Below are 26,448 nucleotides of genomic sequence, written 5' to 3' on the forward strand. Positions count from 1 at the left end.
TGCGTTAGGGACCAAGATTATTTGTATTAAGTCTATGTGATGTAAGATTTTCCCCTTTCGCAAAAAGGAAGCAGAATTGTATCAGCCGTTGGAATTTCTTCAGCTAAAGAACAAACAATAACACAAAGAATCGGTGAATATAATTACTGCATCCTGAAGTTCAGCATGCTGTTGGATTATTTTTTTCAGCTGAACCTTTACTTCCTGTTTATTGTTTCCAGTGATCAAGTAAGGGGAGATGGGAAACCCAGAAAACGTTGGAGATGCATATGTTGCTGTGATTCGTCCAAAAAACACTGCTAGCCTGAATTCTCGGGAATATCGAGCTAAATCCTATGAAGTAAAATACTTTTTTTTTTTTTAATTTATTAAAAATTTTAAAAATAATAAGTAGTAAATACGTAATAATATAGCAGAAGAGAAAACATGACAATAACATTGCTTAAATAATGCCTATGTACGTCATATATCTACTATACATTGTCCCATCCTTATGGTACCTGAACACTTTATGGTTTTGTAATATCGGTGTGTGTCATGGCATTTCAGGGCCTTCTGCCCTGCGGGCTGTTCAGGGCAAGGGTGGAGCTTGGTCTTATTCTCTTTAACCTCACTGTTACGGAGGTCGTTCTGACTTTGCCATCCTGCTCCTCCACATTCAGTACTTCCAGAATTTTGTTACTGCTTTTACAGTGGTATGATAAATAAAATAACAAAAAAGTGTCCTGTACTTGTTTTACTTGTGCTTAAACTCATTTGGTTTCATTGTTGTTTGAAAGATTTTGTTGCTTGAAGTTCCCATTGAAGGCCAAAAGAAAAAAAGAAAGAAAGTTTTGTTGGAAACTAAACTGCAGGGAGGCACCGAGATAACCCAGGGCATCTTGGATTATGTATTAGAAGCCACCAAACCAATTTCACCAGCCAATCAGGGTATTAAAGGTACAAATGTTTTAATGTGATTTATTGTCAATAGCTCTATAAAAATATTTTTTAAATTAAATAGGCACAGAGAGGTTGTGCAAAAGCACGAAATTAGTTTAAGTTAGTTTTAAAAGAAGAAGGTTTGTTTAGAGTTTCATGAAAAAAATCCAGGCCAACTATACAGCTAAAACCTTTAATTTACCTTTGTTTCCCTTTACCTTCCAACGCTATAAAATGCTTGCTAAAAGGTATTTATTAAGTGGAACTTTGCCTGTCTGTACTACTTCTTCACCTCGAATTGAGATTTATAGCTAAACTTCTGGTAAATCAGATTGGAATGGGTTTTTTACCTGTAATTTCAGCTAAAACTTGACTTGGACTAGTGGATTGATCACTTGTAAAGCGTTCTAAAGCCAACATTGTTCAGTAGACAAGATCTACATGAAAAATTATTTCTGGCATAACTGTATCACAGATATAATTTGATTAGTACATTTTCTTTTTCATTGTAGTTGCATAGCTGGTCTAGCAAACAACCTCACACTTGTGCTGACAAAAGTGGTTTTGGCCAGCAAGCTTCATGTCCAGATTGGTATAAACTGTACTGACTAAAGCACTTTTTTTGGTGCGTACCTCATCTCTGCTTTGTAAGTGAGGTTATACTGGAAAGGTTGTCAGTGCAGACATGACGATGCAGTGCTGACAATTTAGAAAAGGGATCGCTGGCTGGATGGTAAGGTGTTGCGGATGGCAATAACTGGAGTTAGATGGACTTAACAAAGCTAGTTGAGCAGCAAACATGAAATACCATAATAGCATTAATACACATAGAGGAATGCCCAGTAAAAACAAAAACTGTCTTACGCTGTTTAGAGAGTTTTACATTGACACTGACAGAGGGCCCAAGCGTTAATATGCCCAGCTTAGTGTGGCCACTGTTAAGATATGCAGCCAAGGTCAGAAAAGCAAATGAAATGCTGAATTCTGTAGGGGTAGAAGGGAGGATAACATGGAAAATACTGTCCTACCACTACATGAATAAAGCATTCACCCTAATATGGCATGTAGCATGCCGCTGTGCTTTCCTGTTTCAAAAAGAACCTTTTCTAACACAGAGCTAGGTGGTTTGGGGGGTGAATGCTATGAAAAATCAGGGCTATAGAAAAGTTGCTATGAAAAGAGAGGTACAGTCATGTAATTTTTCATGTTAATGGATATATACGTATTTGTGCTCTTTATTTTTTTCATATTTATTTAGAATTTCTTAGTTTGTTTTAGATTATCACTCATAATAATCACAGGTTTTTCTTCCTAGAAATTAGGAAGGTTGTCGGGTAAGCTTTCAGATAGCCAATACTAGATTGTTTTATTTGGTTGGTTGTTTTGTTGGTTAATTATTTTTGGTTTTTTAATACTGTGCTAGGAAAGCGTGTAGTGTTAATGAAGAAGTTTCCTCTTGATGGAGAGAAGGCAGGCCAGGAGGCGTCACTTTACATTGTTCCAACTGTTGTGAAAGGTAATGTTGAGCATAATTTTGGATAGTTGCACCCATTTTAGCAGAAGTTCAGCTGAGGGTTTATTAAGCATTTTTATGAATATGCTACATGGCTTTTCTGTATTTAAACATTAAAAGTTACGTTCAGGTGGAAACCTAAGTGCTTTAAAACTGGAAAAAGTTACTTAAACTTAAGGAAAAAAACATTATTTAAACATTATTAACATTTAAACATTAAAACATTAAACATTATTATTTTATATGATAATTTTTGTATTTAAACATTAAAAGTTACGTTCAGATGGAAACCTAAGTACTTTAAAACTGGGGAAAGTTACTTAAACTTAAGGAAAAACCCTTGGTTTTAATGTATTGCCTTTGTTTCTGTAGTGATAGCACAGTTCTGTTTTATTTGGGCTGTATTTATTCACTTGGTTATATTTCAAAACATATGCATTAACTTGTATAGAATTTACTGAATGCAAGTGTAAGACATCCTATTCAGTTCAATGTTGTTTACTCACAGAAGAATGCTTATTGAAGTCTGTAAACAATTTTGTTTGAATAAGGAATGGTGAATAAAGTCTTTAGAAAGCAAAGTAAATTACATCAGGAAAGTATTTTCAAAAAAAGCCTGAAGTAAATGTCTGTGTGCTTTTGGGGAAGCACCTTCATTTTTGCCTTACTGATAGGCCTTAAGGATAAAAACTATCAAATAAAAACGATTGTGGGGTTACCAATAGCAATAGATACTTCTTCTAGTCCTGGGTCCTGTTCTTTTTTTCTGGCAACAGTATACGTTTAATATTAATTCCTTAGATGAAGCTGATCACGCTGATGGAATTGTAACTCAACACTTTAAGGTTTTTAAGGCTACCCTGTTGAGTTGTGAATTTTTACATCAGGATTGTGTGTCATTTCTATCAATTAGCATTTGAGAAAAAATCAGTTACTCTAGTCTAAAGTAAGATTATGCTCTCAATTAGTTTGGAATGTAACTACAAAAGATGCAGAAGGGAAAAGATGATTCTTCTTCTCATTGGTGTGTCTTCAGAGTATGTTTCCTTTTTAGATAATACAAAATATGCATACAGTCCTGGATGCCCTGTGTTCTACTGTTTACAAGACATCATGAGGGTCTGCAGTGAATCCAGCACCCATTTTGCTACGCTTACTGCAAGAATGTTAATTGCCTTGGATAAGTAAGAAATGCCATCAGTAAAATACATTCAAATAGAAGTTACACAAGAAAATTTCTAGATGTAGCACATAGTTTTTATAGCATTCTTGTGATTAAGAAGGAAATCATTGTGATACCATGTTATTTTCTTCACATTTGTCAGAAACTGAAATCTTGGGAACATATTTCTAAATCTTAAAAAATCTTTTGCAAACTTTAGAATGGTGTGTTTATCTAAATCAGGTGGCTTTTTGGAAGTTCTTTCTCACAGTGAAGATTCTGTAAAATTATATGAAATACGATTAATCTTCTGTGAGTGCCATAATTGCCATCTCTAAGAGTATTTGCCAGGGTGTAGTAAAAATATCCTGTTAGTTGTATACCGTTATGATTTGCATTTAAATTAACCCACATTTACAAAAGGAGTGCATATTCCCCAGCCATACAAATTTATTTGCAGTAGGGAATGAACTTTCAGAAAGGTGATTAGTTGTTTAGCCAGGTTTATAGTAATTTGAAAAATGAATAAGTTTTTTGGTCTTTTTTTTTTTTAATATACCTTTAACAAACAAATAGTGGACCTACTTACGTATGAACTTACTTGCATTAATAAAGTTAGGTGAAACTCTTGGCTGACATGAAAAGTTATAAGTTACAGGATATTACCTAAAAAGGTTCCCTGTGTAGGGTTTTTACAGTTCATCAGTAGAGTCATAGTATTTTTCAAGTGCACCGTTGTGCCAGTTGTTATATTTATTTGCTGCTTAATGAGTGCCTTCAGACTCTTAAGCTCTGCTTAAGATGTTTTACCGGCCTTACAGTTGTGAGAGAAACCTGGAAGTATAGTAGACAATATTGATTGTGCTTTATGTCGGTCATCTGAAACAACACTTTTCAAAGGTTCAAACTACCGTAACTAATTTATCTGCCAACTGTTCAGAGAAAATGCCTGAAAATACCTCGGAGAGGCAAGAGAGTGTTTATAGCACAATGATCACCATTTTACAGTCCTCCTTCCCAGCAGGACTATGAGTACGGCTTTTGCAGCACATGATAGCTTGGATCTGGGACGTAAAAGTCCTGGCCTCAGCATATGCGTTGAACTGCAGGCCATGTTCTGCCATCCTTACACAGGGTTCTGGGACAGACAAGATCCAAGCGGTCTGTCAGTGGATCTATAGTTCCTTTCTTCAATGGCTAAATCACTAACCAGAATTTATTGTATTTTGTAAAAGTACGTGTTTATTTCAGCTTGCAAGAAAGTATGTGCAGAAACCTTAAATACAAACCTGGCTTTAGACTCTTAGTTAACATGTGTCCCATTCAACGTAACACTAAAATCATTTTGCAATTTGGTGGAAATATATTTATTAAAAAATCCCTGAGCCCTGTGTTACATTGCATATGTGGCAGGAAAAAGTGCAGCAGGTGTACAGGGCTGACTTTCCTCTCCAGCTCAGAGTAAGAGGGCTCTAAAGCCCTTCTATGCTGTCAGTAGGGGTGCGCATAGGAGAGAATAACCTTCAGCACAACTTTGTGAAAAGGCAGGTGGTAGCCTGTGTGAAAGAGCCTTGGCATTTGGAAACTATCCAAGTACCTTCTGATTTTTTGCCTTTTCTCACCTCTCCCTAATGAAACACAGGAGTTAGAAGGCTTAAGTCAGTACAAATAGTGAAACTTTAGCTCACCCTTAAACAAACTGCTTTACGTTTCAAAATTTGTATGTTGAGAGTAGTAATACTGATAAACTGAAATTAAATGAAATTGTGAGTGTTGGTGTGGTTAAGTGTTTTGGCTATAACCAATGTTCCTCTTACCTTATAATTTCCTTTTCTTTGAGAGTTTGCATCCGCAGGAAACGTGTTTGAGCAAGTGTTTGCTTAACTGTATTTGGTTAAAAAAGTTCATGTTTGGGGATTAATTTAGTGCTATAAAATTGGCTGTACATGTTATAATTAAAATTAATTTTTAATTAAAATGTGTGATTATCATACATGCAACCCTTAATCAAACAAAGTAATGGACAGGCATGGCCAAAATAGTCACTTTCTACCTGAAAATTAGTTACTTGCCCATTCTCTCCTGCAGGTGGTTGGATGAACGGCACACCCAGTCTCACTCCATCCCAGCTTTGTTCAGACCATCTCCTCTAGAGAGAATTAAAACAAACGTAATAAACCCTGCCTATGCTATAGAACCTGGTCAAACAGAGAGCTCGTTACACATGGGTTATACTGCCCTGGAAATAAAGAGTAAAATGCTGGCATTGGAGAAAGCAGATGTGTGTGTCTATAATCCTTTGTTTGGCTCTGACCTTCAGTATACCAACAGGGTAAGAACTATATTTGAATTTTATATTTCTGAGGCATACATACATTTTCATGTTGCAATTTGTTCATGTATTTGATAGGAGTGTGTGCTTTATGTTTCATATAATCAGATTTCTTTATTGGACACTTACTGCTAAATGGTTTTTCAAATCCTCAGATTTGAACATCATTCTCTTCAATTACAAAATGTTACTGCCTTACTGTAATGTTCTTTTGTTTCAAGAGAATACCTGGCCTGGACGAGGGATTGTTTAGCCAAATCGCAGTAAGATATTTTTTCAGTTGTGTTTAAATTATGTCTTCACAGGTTGACAAAGTGGTAATAAATCCATACTTTGGCCTTGGAGCCCCAGACTATTCAAAGATTCAGATTCCTAAAAGAGAAAAGTGGCAACGTAGCATGAGCAGTGTCACAGAGGACAAGTATTATATTACATTCCTTTTTCATTAACGGATAATTTTGTTTTGTTATATTGCTTGGTAGACTTGGTCAGAATGAAATTCCTGTTACTTAGGGCTTTCCTGTATAAATATATATATTTTTAAAAAAACTCTATTTGAAGTCTCTAAGTACTGAAACATGGCAATTAAAGGACAGACCAAGAAAGGTTTAAGTTGTAAACATTACAGAAGCATTTCTTAGTATAATGAATACAGCTGTGGCTTGACTACTGCATCACTAAATTACTAGTTGTATGAATACTGGCGTGTTTTATCTACATGAGCTTCATCTTTATTCTTCGTGTAGATCTACAGTTAGTGCTAAGTTAGTAATTTAAAAAAAGTCAATGTTCTCAACTATCGAAGTATTTCTGAACTGTGTTTTCCTCCTGTTTCCCCTTTCAATTCATAGGGAACACCAGTGGGTAGATGATTTCCCTCTTCACCGCAGTGCTTGTGAAGGCGACTCTGATTTACTAAGCCACCTTCTGGATAAAAAGTTTTCTGTTAATCAGTTAGATAGTGACCACTGGGCACCTATCCATTATGCATGCTGGTGAGTCAAATGAATATAGTTTTACCAATCAAATACGTTCTTGCTATGAAGATTATGCAGCACTAATCATTTATATAATTTATCATAGAGACTCAAACATGAGAAATCAAAAAAGCTCTAGGCTTTTTACACTTTGACTCTGATACATGTTAGCATTAACCTAAGTGAAGAGAAAGATAGTTTCAGGTTTTGGGTTAATTTCACTCTGAATGGTTTCAGTGGAGACCAGGTGTGGAGATCATGTCATCAAACATTTGTCTATTGCCTCTTATGTTCTTATATCTGTCCTGAAGCATCTGTTCTAATTCCTGTTGGAAACACTGGGTCTAGTTTACTGTGGTCGCTTTTGCAGTCTTTGTTGGTTAAAGGCTGTGAGCAGTTTTACAGCATAGCAGTAGCTGAGCTGAGCACATGTTGGTGATGGTCAAGCTTTGAGTTGGAAGCTGCACTAGGTGACCTACAGAGGTCAGCTTGTTTGACTAAAATTTTGTGATGATTTAATCTGTAAGGGCTGAAGAGCTTTCCTCAGTTGTTATAAAAATGCTTTTGTTTTGTCTTTATGCAAGTTAGTCTTCTGTATTTATAGTAGTGTCTGTATTTATTGAATAACATGAAAATCAAACTCGATTATAAAAAAAAAAAATCTTATTTGATTTTTAGTGTTTGTCAGAAAGTTTTCACAAGCAGTATATGCAAGATTTACCAGTTATCAGTGTGAGGTTTGAGTCCTCAGGATCCATCTGCATGACAACCAGAAGCTTTACTCTGATTCTCACACAGTTTATTTTTTTTTTTTTTTCAGGCAAGGCTGAGCTCTGTTTGGCCATGGCTGAATTGCTACAACTCCCAAACTTAGCTAGTTTAAAGTGAGGTTCGATGTGTCTGTAATGAATCCAGTAAATGGTTACTAGACCAATGGTTACCACCAAAGAAGTACAGAACTGATACTCATTTCTACAAACTTCATTAATGTTCCACTGTCTTTGGTGTCATTTCAAAGCTAAAAACTCTTGAGCATGGAAATATACTTTCCCATATTTAGGACTATCTGAAAAAATACTTTCTTTTACATTTGCTGGGTCTGTTCTGCTTTAAACCTGTCTGCAGGTATGGAAAAGTTGAAGCCACTCGAATGCTGTTGGAGAAAGGGAAATGCAATCCAAATCTTTTGAACGGCCAACTCAGCTCTCCTCTTCACTTTGCTGCTGGAGGTGGGCATGCTGAAATAGTACAAATCCTGTTAAATCATCCAGAAATTGACAGAGTAAGTTCTGTTTGTGTATAGAAAAAGCAGTTTTAGCAACAGTTTCTAGTTGTACATGTGAAATATTTTGTGTGTGGATCACAATGTGTAAACACAATGATCCTGTTGGAAAATTATTAAATATTTTTCATTACCTCTACTTTTCCCATTGTATATCAGTTAGATGTTTGAACCCTAGGATCAAGGATTTTAATTATCTCAAGAAAATATGTAAATGTTTACCTGTCTCCAGTGAAAAAAATGTGTTATCAGTGTTCGTTTATGTTTGTAGCACATTACTGATCAACAAGGAAGATCTCCACTGAATGTCTGTGAAGAGAACAAACAAAATGAGTGGGAAGAAACTGTGAAACTGCTGAAGGAAGCCATAAATAAACCCGTATGAATGTATTTTCTAAATAAGTTAAAGTTTGTATTTAATTTGTGCATAAACATGTAGAAGAGCTAAGCTCATTTATAGCTGTTGTTGGAAATGTGCAGTATACTGAAATTGTTAGAGTAAATATTGACAAATATCTATGTTTCTGTCTATGTATAGCTCAAGAAATATTTGTAAGACTTTAAATGTGATGTTGTGATTTGTTTGTAGGAGCATCACATTAGCTACCAATTTTATGTCTACTTTTGCTCATATAACCATTAACTTTCTTTATGCATTGTCATCTTATATGTTGATAAACAGGAGCATTCAGTTGGCTAAATGTAGGCTTCTACAAAATAGGCTTTACATCAGCTAGTCAGTGTAGGCTTCCTTGGCAGTCAGTGAAGATCTAGCCAGGATAGTAACCAGAATTTACGATGCGATTCCTCTCATCCTGAAGTAGATTTAAAATTAGCCAAATGATATAAAACTACTTGTTTCTTTTCTTCAGTTTCAGATGCTACTTGTATCTCTGTAGGTAGGTGGCAGTAAATCTGTCAGCTTTTCAAGATCTTTTAAATTATCTTCATTTCACTCTGTATGAGGAAATCTTCCAAAATACTTCATGAGGGAATTGACCCCCTTTATTTTAGGGATCTTATTATGCGGTTGGTCAAATGGCAGATGTGTGTCTAATGATGCTAAAAGACTAACGCACACATTTTAAGTAGATTTCACAGCGTAGTAGATGATACTATGTTGTCACTTATTACTATTGAATTAATACATTAACTTTAAAAAATAATGATAGAAATTACTGCAATAAGAGTCACAGTGACTACTGCAGCAAAAATAGGCTGATGTTTTCCATTCCAGCCTTTTTCAGTCAATTGTCATTTTCCAAGGCATTAATCTTTTTTTTTTTCCCAGAAGTTTTTAAGATTGATGTCTTGGTTCTTGATGACCGAGTAGATTTGAAGAAGGGAAATAACGAATTCCTGCATCTTTTTTATTTAAGCAGCTGAAGCTTTCAACCTGTTACAGAGATGAACACTATAAGTTTCACTGGTTTATGACTTCAGTGTCTGTGCTTTAAGTCTTTCAGGAGGCATACTCTGGGCCCACATGCAGTTCAGTGAAAGCTCTGTGAGTTCTGAAGGGGAAAAATGATTTATTAGTAGTAATATTAAAGAAATGCTAAAAGACCTTAGTGAGATTGTATTCTTATGTACTGGGATCTCTGTAAAGGGTCGTGCTTCCCTCTGAAAAATCAGTCTTTGTAGTATGGGCTGATAAGGAATAATTCATAACCTGCCAGTAATAGTGAGGTGGATGTTTTGGGATATGCGTAGGCGGTTGAGCCTAGATCCCTCAGGGAACTTTTAAATGCCTACTTGCCTTTGAGTTCAACAGAAGTGAAGTCCTCAAAATACTAGTAAGATCTTTCATGTATTTACTGTGGTGAAAGCGCAGTGTAAGAACTTGCATAGGACATGAAAGAAGCAGTTTTGACAAGTAGTTAATGTGTAGGAGTTGTGTGGTTTTATTGTTCTGAACAGTGTGGATGTTGCTGAGTTACGGTAAAATTGCTTTTCTCTTCAGAAGCACCAACAGAAAGGATTTTAACAAGCTCTTTGTCTAATATGTTTAAATTTTTATGTAGTATGAAAAGGCACGAATTTATCGTATGGATGGGTCATACCGCTCTGTTGAGTTGAAACATGGAAACAATACTACTGTACAGCAGATAATGGAGGGGATGCGTTTGTCTCAAGAAACTCAGCAGTACTTCACTATCTGGATCTGTTCTGAGAACCTCAGTAAGTAACAAGGAAGATCGTTATACCTGAGAGTTTATCATAGCTTTTTTATTTCCGCTTCCCTTTAGAAACAAATAATACTTTCTTAGGAAAATAGGAAACATGCTCTCTGACTGTTTCTATCAGCTTTTAAAAGCCATTTCTGAGGAGTTAGTTTGTATCTAGGCTGCCTGTTAATATACTTTGCCCCTTCCAGAGACTCCATAATTGCTGTAGGTCTCATTCTTTATACCTTTTCCATAAGGAATGAGACCAACTTTTCTATTTCCTCTGCTTAAGCTTTCCTCCAGTAGATCAACTGCCAGCCTTTACAAACTGTGCTTTCAGAGCTATGGAGAGCTTGTCCATTCTAGCCATCATTTTGGGTACCCCCAGTAGGTCTGACCCTGTATCACTGTAGCATCTAGAATATATTTCATCTAGGAGGATGAGGCTAGTCCAGATTCCCTTTCTGTTATAGGGCACCTTTGCTGTCATAGCCCTTACTGTCAACTTACCTCAATTTTAGTGGTATTTTTTATTCCCAGAGTATCTGAAATTGGATGCATGTAGTTCTTTTTAGTAATGTTTAATCTATTTAAATCTAGTAATTAAAGCTGATTTAATGTTTTTTCATTAGGTCCTTTAATTATTATAAATTTTCATGTGTTTTGCACTGAAAGGATTTTTGATAAACACGTTTGCAGATATATTTGATGGGAAGGAGTTCTGATGCAAAATGTCGTTACTACATTTGATGTATTTTTTTCATATTTCTGAGCTAAATAAAAAGTGTATTATAGTTGTAGTCTGAGATATGTAGCAAAAGATAAATAGAACCACAAAAGAGTCAATGATTGTGATGTGTTTTGTTAGAAAATGTAACTGCTGCAGCAAGACGGCTATGGGACACATCATAATGGGTTTACAAAGCACAATTCAGGCCTGGGAGGCTACCGTGTTGACAGTAGTATTAACAGAGAAGCCTTGCATTTAAAATTTTGTTTACTGATGTTAAACTTCCACTGAAGTGGCATTCGTTCCTTTTTTTTTTTTTTTTTAATCTAGAAATATTGCAGGAAATCTGTTCTTTTTTAATCTTTTTCTCCCAGTGTCATGCCATTTGACTTTTTACTTTCCTGTATACCACATGGCTGCTGTAACCCTCAAACATAGATGTTAACGTCTGGGAGAGAGGGAAGTATTTGAGTGTTGAAGTCTTGCAGCTTGTGCCTTTTCTAAATATGTATGTCATGGTTTACTCAAATCATTGATTGCATTTGAGGGGAAGAGCTCACTGATACATTGTTTGTTTAAAAACAAGTAATTCTCGAGATATTTAGCTTAAGTTTGAAAGTAGGTCAGCTTCTGATTTACAGCTTCAAACAACTAATGGACAAGTTTCATTATAAAATGTATTTCTTGCAGTTTGTTGTCTACAACTGTAAAGACCATAGTTGTCTTGTTTGTAGGAAGTATGACGTTTTCCTGTGTTTGAATGTAGGGTGAACAAGTTGCGTGAGCAGATTATTCACAGTGAAAAGATGTCGCACTATAACATGTCCTTCGAAGTTTTAAATATAATGTCAAATGTCACACTGTAAAAGCCAGGGCACTGAGGATGGGGCAGATATAGCCTTCTAGTTCCTCACTACTAGCAAACAGCCAAGCAGTAATAACCACAAGGACAGGCAGGATACGGGAATGAGCAGAACCACAGGTATTCTAGTACACAGCAGAACTGTAGTCAGAAGCTCTGTATTCTCAGTTCTCATATAGACAGGAGAACATGTCTGCTCATTGAATGACTAGCCTGTTAAGAACCAAGATGTTTTACAGATTAAAAAAAAAAGAATGTCTGTTCTGAAAAGTTTATGGCTTGTATATATCCAAAAATGGCAAATAAGTTTGTAAGATAAGCTGTATCTGTACTTTTCTGTCAGCAATAAGATTATTTGACTTTGTCTTTCTCCCATAATAATTGAGACAACAGTCTCTAATATTTTATTATTGTGGGTTTTTAAGGTCCATCTTGGTATTCCATTCAATTTTTAAACACCACTTCACTCTTGAGAAGGTGAAAATAACAAAGTTTCATCACTACTGCATTTAGTGAATTAATTCAGACAGTTTTGTCAAAATCCGTGTTTCCAAAACCTTTTATATATAGCAGTTTAGAAAACATAGTGGAAAATGTTTGTTAACGAGTCCTCGGTTTCAGATACTCTGGTTTTGGTGCAGCATTTAATGATATATGTGTGCTAGGTTATGCTGCTTGTTTATTTATAACCAAAACCTGTTATTTTTCAGGCCTCCAGCTGAAGCCATATCACAAGCCTTTGCAGCATATTCGAGATTGGCCTGAAATATTCACTGAACTGACAAACTTGGATCCTCAAAGGGAAACTTCACAACTTTTCCTGAGGAGAGATGTGAGACTTCCACTGGAAATAGAAAAAAAGGTCTGCACTTGTGTCATGAAGGAGTGGTTTCACTTAAATAATTTGTAACAAAATCTTGATTTAGGATCCTGCTTGCCATGGAATGGGTGGAATGCACCTTATTCAGAATAGGAAAGCAACAATATGTTTTATTGAGGTAGAATGATAATTTGACAAAGTTTAATGAATTTGATGGAATTTAGCAAAGTTTAACAGAGATTTATCAAGGTTCAGTTTTGATGGTGAGGTTCACTCTTATTACATGGGAGAAATATACAAAGGTAAATCGACTTGGGGTTGGGCTGGACTGATTTTGAGAGAAGCACACGGAGAAATATCGACTTGGGGTGGAATGATTTTAGACAGAGATTGGGAGTGAAAGGGGTTAAGGAAATCCTCCCATTAACTCACGAGGTTCAGAATGGACCCTCTTGCTCTCTAAACTCCTTCTCAGAGAGGAATCTAGGTACAGCTAGATCCACCCTTAGTCCCAGACTTGGTCAGTGGTTCACGTCTAAGGGGATTTGGGTCCAGGGATTTCAGTCGTAGTGATTTAACATAGTATTGTGGGTCCTATATAACTTGAAGATAGCAGGAGCTTAAAATCCATTAACGCTGTCACAGTAAACCGTAAGGTTGGGCTACATGATTATATAGCAGTGCATAATCAGTCAATAACTAACAATCCATTATACTCAATGCAGTGTTTTAGATAAGGATTCAGCAAAGTTTCTAAACAAATCACACATACAGATAGAGAGGCTAACCTCTGATTAAGATGTTTTCTTTCTGCAGATTGTAGTAAATTTTGGTACCCAATGATCTTTAGGATTTTACGAAACCTAATTATAGTGAATTGCACACATCTCCGTTCGTCCAACTTTTACAAGCGGACGGTCTTTCCCTATGTTGGCCTTTGCAGAGGTGTGGTTTTTCCCTTTGTCTGCCTTTGCAGGCAGTCAGTCTTTTCCTTCATCAGCTTTACCAGTGGATGGTCAGAGTCTGGCCTGAGAGGTGTCCCAGCTCAGGGGCAGATGGCAAGACACAGCCTGCTGTGATCCCAGAGAGCTCCAAGGGGCCTCACTTAGGATCGGTGTTTATAGGTTTGCAAGATGATTGACTTTGGTCAGTCATTTCATTGTGGCCATTATTCTTGTCAGACAATCTTGGCATTCTTCAGAGTGGGCTGTGATCCAGGCAGGAGGGGTTGCGGGTGCATTTCCCAGGCAGCAGGACTTCCCGGTGTGTTTAGGGAGTGCCTGATTACCCCAGCTTGCTGTGCTGGCACCCAGGACGGGAAGGGACCGAAATGCTTCAACTCCTGCGTCTTTAGGCAAGGTCAGAAAGTACCGGGTTGCCCCAGCCCACTGCATTTTGCAATTAAACAAGAACATAATGGCTGGTGCCGACATTGCGATGCGGCCCAAGGCGGGGGTCTGCACCACCACAACTTGGAAGTGATAGCATGAAATCATCAGAGTAAGAACACTTTGACCATCAACACTCATGTGTTTAATGACTGTAGTAATTTCCAAACTTATTTAAACCGGACATCTCTCCTTTTCTGTAATGATTGAGTCTCAGGTTTTGTCCTCTCTCCCTTCTTCTTGCCTTCCTGCACATTCTCTCTCCTCTCTCTCATTTCTCACCTTCCTGCCAGTTTGGTTCGTCATAAATCTGTGTGCCTCAGTCTCTGTCTGATTGTCATACAGCTGAAAACAACCTGCCCAATTTTCTTTCTCTTCTTTGTGCCATGATTTTTCAGATATTTAATCCATTTCAATGGGATTATTGAAACATTATTCAGAATGGATTCATGAGGGGAAAAAACCCAGAGATGTCAGTATTTCTGTGAACCTTTTGATTGGGCATGGTATGGTAGTGACCTTTAATTTGTAAGTGTGTTAGATCAGTGAAGTGTTGAATTAAGTCAATGAAAATATGTCATTTTTTCTATTACAAAGCATTACAAAAATGTATGCTTCAGTCATGATCACACCTTTGTCTTCTGTCTCTGAATTGGTGAGAGAATGTATTTATAGTTTCTAAGCTAATTTTATTTTACAAAGAAATTATATTCTTTAAATCTTTTTAACAGATTGAGGATCCATTAGCTATTCTTATCCTTTTTGATGAAGCCAGATATAATTTACTGAAGGGTTTCTATACATCACCTGATGCCAAGCTGATCACACTGGCAAGTCTGCTTCTGCAAATAGTCTATGGAAATTATGAGAGCAAGAAACATAAACAGGGCTTTCTAAAGTAAGTATGTGTGTTTAAAGCTTGTAATTATGGTTTTAGATTAAGTATTTTTAGATAGCACTTACTATGGAACTCTCGAATGTGAGGTATGACATATTTCTTATTTTTCTCCATCACTGAGCTCTGATTCAGAGTAATCGCATAACCCTTGTAGCGTTAATAGAAGCTGGGCATGGGCTCTGAAAAATATATGAATCTTAATTATTGCAGTCCCAGGCAGGTGGAGGTTCTGTTTTCTGTAAGTCTATACTCAGATAGAATAATACCAAAATGAGTAACAGTATTGATGTGAGTGAAGGGTTTTGACAGGACTGAGGCTTTGGACAATGCTGAAGAAACTTGCTGCTATGTCCAGTTAGACCAACTTCTGGGACTGGCTTTCCTCCCTCTTTGAAGAGGACAGACCATGCAGAGATACTATTTCTGTTCTCTCATTTGTATGGGAACTGCTATACTAAATTGTTCAGAAAAGTAGCACTGGTAGGGCTCTTCCAGATGGTGCTTTTCTCTCTGCTTGCCAGCACAACAGTAGCTGAGCTGTTCTGATATATGGCTTATTCCTCTGACGTACATTTCATCAGTATCTGAGCCCATCAGGATTCCAGTTTGCTATTGTGTGCACCTTCACTCCACCCCTACCATCTCCACCTCAGTTCATTCATGGAACAGCAGCTGTGCTGTTCGGGAATGCTACTATACTTCTCATCTCCTCTCACTCACAGCATCAGTTGAGCTGTCTTGGCTTGCCTTTTTTTGGTTGTGTTCTCCACCATCATTAAACCAGGGTGCGTTTTCTGCTACAGTTACTCTGAGTTAAGTGTGGGCTGCCTCTGAAAGGGCGGGCTGTGCTGACTGCGCTTGTTCATTCTCTTCCTTCTGGGAGATGCAGAGACTGTGCCATTACAGAGTAGGCTAGGTGAATGAGCTCACTGATGAGAAAATGTTTGGGTGGGGTCTTCAGTAAGTTCAGCTGCTGACCCATCTTGTCCTGATGTCACACAGTTGGTAGATGGAGTGTCAGGAGAACTGGGTTTAAGTGGGACTGCCCTCCTGCAGCAGTGTGCAGTTAAACACAGCTGGGTTTAGTATGAAACTACACCCTGCTGAACCCCAGCAGTTGCAGGGCAGTGTTCCTGTCCATGCCGAGGCAAATCAGCAACATGGTTCTGAGCTGATCCTGCTCAATGGAAGTGTTTGACTATAGACAGGACTACTTGGAAAGACAGTTTAGTGCAGATAAAGAGCCTCTTGGGCATTTGGGCATGCTTTTCATCCATATTCAAATGAAGATGTTGGAAAATACCTCAAATAGTTCTTCTTCAGACAGATGAAGAGATTTATATGCTTATAAATTTATATACATATAAATGCTTATTAAAAGACTGGTCATTTGAAAAATATATCCAGGCTGTTGTTTGTATGAGACTATCCTTGACCTTAGATCCGGACACATTGTCCTGAGCAGGGTTTTTTGCTTGGTAGATCATATGTGCAGTTACTGACAAACGAAGTTTAAAAATGACAAAGTTGGTTGCATGACTAGGTTTTTGAGACTATCGTAACTGGGCATAAAAGCAGACTAGTAAGGGCTTCCTTTTAGTGTTTTTTTCTTTGCTGTGTTTTGAGTTTTTTTAAAAAGGCATTTTGTATAAATTGTTTCATTTCCATGTCATGTAATATGCAACTTTCATGTGGAAATTAACTGGGCCAAGTCCTTGGTGGTGCTGAGTACAGCTGTGAAGGGAAGAGTATCTCTAAGCTGTCATTTCTTCTGAGTGTGGGAGATTCTGGCTTAAGTGGCTGTCCATATGTGATTTTGGCTTCCACACTGGAATTCACTAAACCCATCTGTTATCAAGTAAGAGTCATGTGTTCTGCTGCTACTGTTTCCCTGCCAGGTCCGTGATGCGTGGCACAAAGTGTATAACACAAAGCTGGATCTCCATTAACTGAGAATTAAAATGAATCTTAAGAAGCCTTAGCTTACATTTCAGGAAAGCTTCTCACCTGATGAGACAACATAGAGTAGGAGCTGACGTCTAGCTCAGCGTGTGACTTGAAGATACAAATTGTTCTTTCGCCTTACTTCGTGTAGTGAAGAAAAACTTTTTTTCTGTTTTGTTTCTTAGTGAAGAAAATCTTAAATCTATTGTACCAATCACTAAACTAAAAAGTAAAGCTCCTCATTGGACAAACAGGATACTTCATGAATACAAGGTGAGATAAATAATGAAATAGCAGAAAAATCTTGTCTTAAACATTTTTTGACTGTTTGGTTGGCAGTTAATGAACAAAAACACTGGTATATAAAGCTAGAAATACATATGTTCTGAATTTTTTGAAAAGGTTGTTGGAATGCTGTTTTTCTTGTACAGTTGCAGTTGATCCGTTTGTTAGAAGTAAATATATTTGTCATCTGTTCATTGATCTTCACTCTTAACTGTGTAGTGGGGATACTGGCAATTCAGGCATACATGTAAAAAAATCCGCTCTGACGTATTTTCGCATCTGCTTGTAGCGATAGATCCACAAGTCCTTTTTGCCAGCGTAACTTGTATGTTGGGGATCTGATAGTGCTGCTGATGCCCGCATGCGTGCACACACAAACTCCTTTGACTAGAGCAGTTAATTGAGCAGGATTTTTAAACGTGGACTGCTTCTGTGAAAGACATCTAACTGAGGGCTGTGGATTCCAAACGGCGTCAGAGGCACCTGAAGATTAAGTTTGTGAACTTCATAAAAAGTGGTGGAAAAAGTGAGGCATGTCAAAGGGAGAACCGTAGTGGCTGACACGCATCACTAAAGGTAGCTGCCAGGAAACACTGGAGAGGCACCCAGGGAATGTTTTCAGGCCTTGCCCCTCTTTTATGATGAGGTTATTCAATCATAAACTTTGTTTTGGTGCCTACACCTTTTTTGTCAGAAACCAGCAGGTCATTCCTGTTCTTTCCAGTACAGACGAAGGAGGGGATAATGGTGGTTTTTCTAAGACTGTGGCATAGCAGAGGGCATAGCAGAGTAGCTTCTACTCTTTCTTGGGTCAGATAATACGTAAGAATGAGCATAGCTTTCCTGAGTTCTGCTCTTAGGCCATTATTTTGGGGGATGGGGTAAGGGGGAAGGGGAAATGAGTTACAGTCTTTCTTTCCAAAGATATTAATATATTTTAAATTTTTAAGATGGCTGTGTAGAATTCATTTAAGCTGTAATGCAGGGTGTGTATGCAAAGAGGTTGGTCCCATCCACCACACCCACCATCATGGCCCCCTAACTGTTGAAGACTTGTCTTCTCTCTCATGCCTGTGCCTTCTCACCTCGTGTGTGGCCCAGCCAAGTTTTTTGTTGGTTGGGGTACTTTACATAGTCTATTTTGAGGCAGGAGCGTTCTAGCAATATGTCATTGTGACTGTGTCACTCCACTGAAGAAGAACAAACAGAAGCTTGTCTCATTCTGGATGAAGGCTCCACTAAAAAGAAATCTGCACCTCTTTTTTTTCTTAGAAAAGAAAAAAAAAGTCCATGTTTTTTGGGGGAAGATACTTGCTCATCTTTCCATGCCTGACTGGATTGGACCCCTTAAAGGAGGAAGAATGCTTAGTTTTAAGGATTGTGATGCATGTAGTGTCAGATGAGTTCATAGCTGCTTATCCCTGATGAGTCCGATGTGCTTCTGAGAGGCAAAACTGTGGGGCCTTACAGAGATTAGGTGTCTGTCGTTCAGGTTTCTGAGGCTCATTCAGGTATCTGCTTTCTGTCTCAGTCTCTTTCGGCTTTTGAGCTTTTCTTTGGCTCTAGGGTTTAATTTCGATGTAGGAGGACGGTTGCTGGGAAAGTACTTTGGGATACTCGTTTAGTAGGAATTCCACTAAATAGTGGATTTTCTTCAAATAACCACAAGTATTTGGGAAGACTTGTTGATTGCCGTTGTTCTTTTATTTCTAGAATCTCAGCAGCAGTGAAGGTGTAAGTAAAGAGATGCATCACCTTCAGCGCATGTTCTTGCAGAATTGCTGGGAAATTCCAACCTACGGAGCAGCTTTTTTCACAGGACAGATATTCACCAAAGCAAGTTCAAGTAGCCATAAAGTCATCAAAGTGTATGTAGGAGTAAATGTAAAAGGGCTGCACCTCCTCAACATGGAAACAAAGGTCAGCTTAAGTGAACTGCCAGTGATAACTGTAATTCTGTTCTCTTAAACTCTTTGTGCTAGTAGTCATTTCACATCTGACTGTTCAGTTAAAGTTGACTGTGAAGATTTCAAAGATTTTAAGATCTTTATAAGGCACTACTAATAGAAAGCCTTGTATTTTTCCTCTTTACTACTTTATAACCTACAACTAGATTGTGGGACATACTGTTCTAAGTCAGAATCCTGTCTAAGTGAACGAAGGGAAGTTCAGTTTGTAATTGTGGAGAATAGTTTCTGAGTGGCAGTTTCCTACATTTCATTGTAGGCTTTACTCCTCAGCCTAAAGTATGGTTGCTTTATGTGGCAGTTGGGAGATGGAGATACATGTTTTCAAATCCACAGTCTGGAAAACAAAATGAGCTTTATTGTGCATACCAAACAGGTAAGCATTGTCATTTTTCTTACTTTATGTTCAGTTGTTTTTTCCTAAACTGGACATGCGCCTCTTCTCTCTTGTGATTGACCACCCTTGTACAGTATAAAAGAAGCCCAAGCAAAGTCCCCACAAAAGTGATCTTAAAACTTTCTTTTTAGTATTTCATAATGTTTGCTGGTTTTCCTAGCATGTGAAGCCTTTAGGGTTCAAAATACATAAAACGTATCTGTGATCATTAGGGTAAACTTTTTTTTTTAATTGAAACTGTTTGTTGCGTGTGCCCAATTCGTCAGACTCTTATGGATAATTCCAAATGTGATGAAATCACAGAGTTAGAGCTGGTAACTTTGCTATCAAAACTAGCGGCGCTTGAGATTGGATAAAACTGGGGATCTATGAAGGCAGTGTTAGAAAGCAACTTCACTGCAATTGCTACCAGCAGCTTGTGATAGTGTTGGTGGGTGTCTGATGGAAAATGCTTATTTTACCTGTAGTCTGCATCAGTGGTGATACGCCGTGTTAGCATGTGTTGTTACAAAATTACAGCTGTGAGTATCCTGCATGCTTTGACAGTAGTTGCTTTTGATTCTTATGTATTAAGGTGGTTATAGGGAAAGTGAATATTTTGAAAAACACTGATAGCTGAGAAAAACCTAGGTTTTCTTCTCCTTGTTTCTAAAATGATACAACTTCTAACTTACTATTATTATCTACTTGCATTTGTCATATACTTGATTGCATCACAGTTCTGAAATGCTGCTAGAATTTAATTGTATACCTTTATATAGGCAGGTCTCGTCATAAAACTTCTGATTAAATTAAATGGCCAGTTAATGCCAAGTGAGAGAAACGAGTGATGGAAATGAACAAGTTGTGAAACAGCATTGGATGGCTAAGCAAACCGCAACTTATTTCTCATCATAACAGAAGACTTCCACGTACATTAATTTTACACAACAGAAAAGTCAATTTGTACAGTTTTTTAACTTTGTACAGAAGCTGCATGGTTTATTTTCAAAAAAAAAAAAAAACCATACAGCATAGCTATTATTTTTATAAATATTTTTGTGTTTCATATATAAGCTATTGTAGGGCTTGAGCTTAACCAATAAAGATAAGGAATTGTAAATGGTTTACCAAGTTGGATGAGCATGAATCAAGTAAGGCTTTTGTTCCCAGAGGACTATGGGACTACCAGTGCCATTAAGCAAGTCTCAGTTAACCTATTTACCTTATGTGTTGTTCTGTGGAACATCAAGGAGGTAGTAGATGTTACAGTATTTTGTAGACACACTTTAAGATACTGTTGATAAGTATGCTTAAAAGACCAGTTAGACCTTGATAAACCCTTGGTTTTCGTTTTCTGACAAATGGCTTTATTTTTACCCTTAACTTTCTCATACTTTGTATTCATATTTATTCTAAAATATTGCATGAGGATCAAAAGGGAAATACTTTAAATCATTCAGAAGCCATATTAAATGTTTAGCATGCTTGGGTTTTTTTTTTAAAAATGGATTTTTACTTTTGCTGTGCAATACAAAATGTGTATATGGAGGAGGGGTAGATACAGATTTACAAATGCATCTTACTCAGAGGACTTCAGAAAGTTTAATAAACCTTACCCTGGATTGCAACACATAGGCAGTAATGAAAACTCACATAGGAGGTACCAAGTTATTTCTGTTAAACTAATTTTCCTACTGAAACTTACTTCAGTTTCTTGAGACTACAAGCAGTGCAGGACGCAGGAATGAAGATTTGTACTGCAAGGAAGTCAAATACAGTTTGTAAGCATTCAGCCTGCTCTTTGCAGTCAGGGTCTCAACAAATTGGGTCCCAAGTGTAAGGTGAGACCCTATGCAGTCTGAAACATATCCTTGTACATGAAAATAGTTTCCATAACACAAATCTTTAAAATTGCTGCTTGTATTTCAGGGTTTTAAGTGCACTTGACTATTTCTTCCATGTAAACTGCATGCTAAAACAGTGTGCAATATTTTGTAAAAAAGTTTTTAAAAAAATAAAAATTAGCATTTGCCTCAAGTTTTCAAATAAAAGTTAAAATGAATGTTAAGAACTGTGCTGTTGTGTAGTATCTTTACTCATACCATATGACTAGTAAGTGCAGTTTAAGAAATTAAAGTAGTAAGCAGTTAAAAGGAAACAGGAGACATTTTATCTACTTAAACCTCATTGGCGTAAATAACAGTAAATCTTCATGGATTGTTATATCTTATTTAAGGTAAATAATGCAACAGTCAGGTCCTTCATAGTGCATCCTTGTCATCACTTGGCACTGGTATCAGAAATACACTTCTCTACATAGCACTTTGTTAGAAAACTAGAGGAAAATTGTTAAAATGTCTGTCAATTGCATATTTAACAATAATATGCCTTATTGCTGTATAGTTCTTTCTGCTAAATTCTTATTTATTACTACCTAATAAATTGTTTGCAACAAGTCATGTTTGTTGTTTTCATTATTGCAGCCAGCATGAAAGTGCTATCAAATGCCTTGCCGAGCAGATGCTGTTACCAAAGAGCAGTAACAGGCTCATCTTTGCAAGGTATGTAGGAAGAGCATCAGAGAGCATCACAGGGAGTCCCATGGTGACTACAAATTAAGGTAGTGCACCTTGGAAACCACTCAGGAGTTCTGAAAACATCAAGAAAACTGGAAGCTGTTAGTCATGGTGAACCAGAAGTTTGCAGATGATGTGTGGCAATGGAGTTGTTAAGTAGCGAGGGCCCTGTTACACAGTCCTAGCAGGCGTCTGGCGCTTGGGCACATAGGAGGTTCCACTGTGTTGCTGTGACAAAGAGGGTGAGTACAATCCTTTTATCTGAAAGTGGGGAAATGAAAAGTAGGAAGAGAGAAATCCAGCACTGAGAGACAGACCACTGGTAACGACCCTCCTATCTCATCCAAACAGCAGCAAAAGAAAATGAGCTGCAAGAATGGCAAGTCTGAACATTAAGCCTTTGTAAGCAAGAGATGCTTGACTCAGCTCCTATAGCTTATCTAACGAGCACTTCTTTAAAAAGTGAGTAACTGTATGGCTGATGAAGCAAAGATTTGAGAGTAGAATACTCCAGCCAGGCAGCATAAGGCAAAATAGCAACTGAAAGCTTAAAACTGCCCAAAAAAGGCACAATTTTATCCAGGGGAATAATTAATCGTCAGACTAGCATGCTGACCTGAGGATACTTTGGACTTGATGATCTCAAAGGTCTTTTGCAACCTGAATGATTCTGTGGTTCGCCTCTGTGAGCGCAGGCCTCGCTTCGGGCAGGGTGGGCCCACCTGCTGTTGGGTGCCTTTTGCCGTGGTGAAGTGAACCTGCTGAAGATTTGAGGTTAGTGATAGCCAAACCACAGCAAAACTCAAACCACCCACAAAGTCTCTGGCCTTAAATTTACAGGTGGCTCTGTAAATTTACAGGATTCCATGCTATGCTACCAGTGCCAGGGCTTGGTGTGGCGGCAGCTGAGGTAGGTGCCGAGATGGGGTGCCAGCCTCCTTTCCCCTGGGTCAGGAGCTGTTTGAGTTCAGGGACTAGTTCTGCCTGTGGCATGGGGAAGGCAATGGCCTGTCCAAGAGGGAGGCCTTGGTCCTGAGGGGAACCCTCTTGCAGCCCAGATGTCCTCTTGCTGCTGCTTTGGTGACAGGGAAAAGTTACTCGAGAAAGTTTGGGGTTTCCCTACCATGGTTAGCTCACAGGTAGATGTGCTTCAGAAAATAGGCTGTTAGTGAAAAAATGCAGGTACAGGCTCAACAGAAATGATGTATGTGGTTTGCAAAGGTTCCAGTTGACCTTAAAGATTTTTTATTAATATAGGGTAAGGGTAGTATAATAATTTTGTACAACTTTACCCCATCAGCAGAAAGACTTATATTAAAGGAACTAGGGAAAATGTAGATCTCTGAGGAACTAGTGTTTGAAGACTTAAAGTAGGATGGTCTAAATCTGCCTGTAAGGAGAGAGTAAAAGCCTAACTAATACCTTTGGTTTGTCAACTGGCAGTCCAGTGAAGTTGGGAAAACGCTGTTTATGATGATACATCACCAGCAGCAGGAGAACAAAAGTTTAACATAGTAAATTAAAGTTTAAAGCAAGAAGAACATGCAAAGAGAGCTCTAGAGAACTGTGGAATATCCACTAAGCTGAGCAGTGTCTGTTGTCTGAGACAGGTTGGGCTATTCGATGAAATGTCAAGCCACAAATCACACGCTTCTGATTTACATTTTGTGATCTGTAGTCTATTGTCTGGAAAAACAAGGTATTAAAGTAGCAAGCACTGCAGTAAAATAATCCCTTTGGGGGAGTAAACAGGGCAGTGGGAGAGTTCACAAATGTGGAAGAGTTCATAAATGTAGAAGTCGTCTAGATTTTTATCAAGATCTCTTACAATTGCTAGTTCAGTCTGCTAATGTTAGAATGTATTATTCCACGTAGATTTCACACTTACAGTTTGATTTCTTAAAAGATACTAAGAATCAATTAGCAACCCAGGAAAAGGAGAAGGAAGAAGATCAAATTCGAAGTGGTCTGAATACAAAAGGACTAAACAAAAGCTTTTGTGAGATTCCAGTTAATGATGCCTCATTCATCAGAGAATCCTAAAGTAGCCTACCTAACTATGATATCACATGAAGTTCCTAAAGCAGCTGGGACTGAGGAAAGCCCTAAAATGACTGAAAACAGATCAAGAAGTGATTTACCTGAGAAAAAGGCATGAATGTGAATTCTCAGCTGAGATAAATGATGCCACAATGCTTCAAGGTCTCTCTGAAACAGGTGTGAGAAAACACACTGCTTACATCAGCTCAAGAGTATACTGGGGAACTAAAGCAAATCCTTTCAGAAGCTGACGATGGAAATGCTGGACCAGACATACTACCATCAGCAATGAACCCTGAAAGTGACAAAAACGTATCAACTGAAGAAAAAGCTGAGAATTTCACACCTTGACTAAATGATAAGGGTCTAGGCAGCATGCCTCTGCTCGCTTTTGAAAATCAAAATTCAAAATATTTGCTCTTGCACAACAACGAAATAAAAACATTTTATTCAAATTGATAATTAAGTAATCTGGAAATCTTGTTACTTGAAAGAAATAGACTGACACTGTTGCCACGAGCAATATCCTTACTTCATAACCTGACAGTACTGAATGCCAGTTTCAACCACTTATCTCCCATGTCTCCCTAAAGAATTGCCAAACCTGGTAAATATTAAGGAACACTTTCTCAATCACTACACCATTGATGAATTTCCTTTTGCATTGGAAAGCCTTCAAACTTCAGAGCTGGCAGGCAACAAGCTAAAAACTTTACTAGATACCATAGTTGATACGAAAAATTGGAAGGTACTCAACATCAATTCCACTCAAAGCCCAATATTCTCAAGGATCTCTGCTACTGTACTGGGTTTGCGGGGCAAGGTTTTGGTAGCAAGTGGGGTTACAGGGGTGGCTTCTGTGAGAAGCTGCTAGAACCTTCCCCTATGTCTGTTACAGCCAATGCCAGCTGGCTGCAAGATGGACCCGCCGCTGGCCAAGGCCGAGCCCATCAGCGACGGTGGTAGCACCTTGGGGATAATGTGTTTAAGAGAGGAAAAAAGTTACTGCACAGCAGTAATTGCAGTGAGAGAGAGGAGTGAGAATATGGGAGAGGAACAACTCTGCAGACACCAAGGTCAGTGCAGAAGGAGGGGGAGGAGATGCTCCAGGCGCTGGAGCAGCGATTCCCCTGCGGCCTGTGGTGAAGACCATGGTGAGGCAGGCTGTGCCCCTGCAGCCCATGGGTGGTGAAGCAGATGACTGCCTACACCCCCTGGAAGACCCTGCATCAGAGTAGGTGGATGCCTGAAGGAGGCTGTGACTCCATGGGAAGCCTGCACTGGAGCAGGCTCCTGGCAGGACCTGTGGACCCGTGGAGACAGAGAAGTCCACGCTGGAGCAGGTTTGCTGCTAGAGACTCTGTGGGGGACCCACGCTGGAGTAGTCTGTTCCTGAAGGACTGCACCCTGTGTAAGGGACCCATGCTGGACCAGTTTGGGAAGAACTGCAGCCCGTGGGAAGGACTCATGCTGGAGAAGTCATGGAGGAGTGCCTCCTGTGAGAGGGACCCCACATTGGAGCAGGGGAAGTGTGTGAGGAGCCCTCCCTCTGAGGAGGAAGGAGCGGCAGAAACAGTGTGATGAATTGACCCCAAACCCCATTCCCTATCCCCTGCGCTGCTCGGAGGGAGGAGGGAGAGACATCAGGAACAAAGTTAAGCCCAGCAAAGAAGAGAGGGGTGGGGGGAAGGTGTTTTAAGATTTGGTTTTATTTCTCAGTGCTCCTCTCTGAGTTAACTGGTAATAAATTACATTTGTTCTCCCAAGCCAAGTCTGTTTTGCCTGTGACAGCAAATGCTGAGTGATCTCCCTGTCCTTATCTCAACCCACAAACCTGTTATATTTTTCTCTCCCCTGTCCAGTTGAGGAGGGGGAGAGTGATAGAGCCGCTTTGGTGGGCACCCGGCCTCCAGCCAGGGTCAAACCACCACAGCTACTTTCCCCATCTAGTAAAACATCAGCATATGTGAGAACTCGATTCAGAGTTTACCAAGGGATATTCCAGAGTTTAAGAAACTACAAGAATTTTCAATTAGTAACAATAAGCTTATATTTTTGCCTATGCAGCTTTTCCACTTGACAAAACTAAAAGTACTCAGAGCTGATGATAACAAATTGGAGTTTCTTTCAAAGTGGAGAATTTACAAGAACTTAGGTTTTTGAACCTTGCAAAAAATTTATTCAAAAGCATTATAGATAATCTT

General features: G+C 38.4%; 2 protein-coding genes across 3 annotated transcripts in view; both read left to right on the forward strand.

Annotated features, from left to right (window-relative positions):
- On the forward strand, positions 1 to 22,157 carry KRIT1 (KRIT1 ankyrin repeat containing). Of its 2 annotated transcripts, none has more exons than XM_086467440.1 (16): positions 1 to 340; positions 780 to 939; positions 2,345 to 2,437; positions 3,489 to 3,618; positions 5,685 to 5,928; positions 6,234 to 6,349; positions 6,780 to 6,923; positions 8,031 to 8,187; positions 8,459 to 8,566; positions 10,212 to 10,368; positions 12,658 to 12,809; positions 14,887 to 15,053; positions 17,183 to 17,270; positions 18,996 to 19,202; positions 19,509 to 19,625; positions 22,112 to 22,157. In XM_086467440.1, the coding sequence occupies exons 1-16, from the start codon at positions 239 to 241 to the stop codon at positions 22,118 to 22,120; spliced, it is 2,151 nt and encodes a 716-aa protein (XP_086323566.1). In that variant the 5' UTR covers positions 1 to 238; the 3' UTR covers positions 22,121 to 22,157. The 2 variants fall into 2 exon arrangements, with proteins under 2 accessions (XP_086323566.1, XP_009951305.1); XM_009953003.2 differs by lacking the exon at positions 22,112 to 22,157 and adding an exon at positions 20,408 to 22,085.
- Positions 22,149 to 26,448, forward strand: part of LRRD1 (leucine rich repeats and death domain containing 1) — a 7,380-nt gene continuing 3,080 nt past the window's right edge. The window contains 5 exon segments of the mRNA XM_086467317.1: positions 22,149 to 22,189; positions 24,712 to 24,823; positions 24,825 to 24,946; positions 26,206 to 26,363; positions 26,366 to 26,447. Of these exon segments, the coding sequence (XP_086323443.1) occupies positions 22,149 to 22,189; positions 24,712 to 24,823; positions 24,825 to 24,946; positions 26,206 to 26,363; positions 26,366 to 26,447 (515 nt within the window).

This window comes from Leptosomus discolor, chromosome 6 (genome assembly GCF_034619465.1).
Source record: "Leptosomus discolor isolate bLepDis1 chromosome 6, bLepDis1.hap2, whole genome shotgun sequence".
Classification (NCBI taxonomy): Eukaryota; Metazoa; Chordata; class Aves; order Leptosomiformes; family Leptosomidae; genus Leptosomus; species Leptosomus discolor.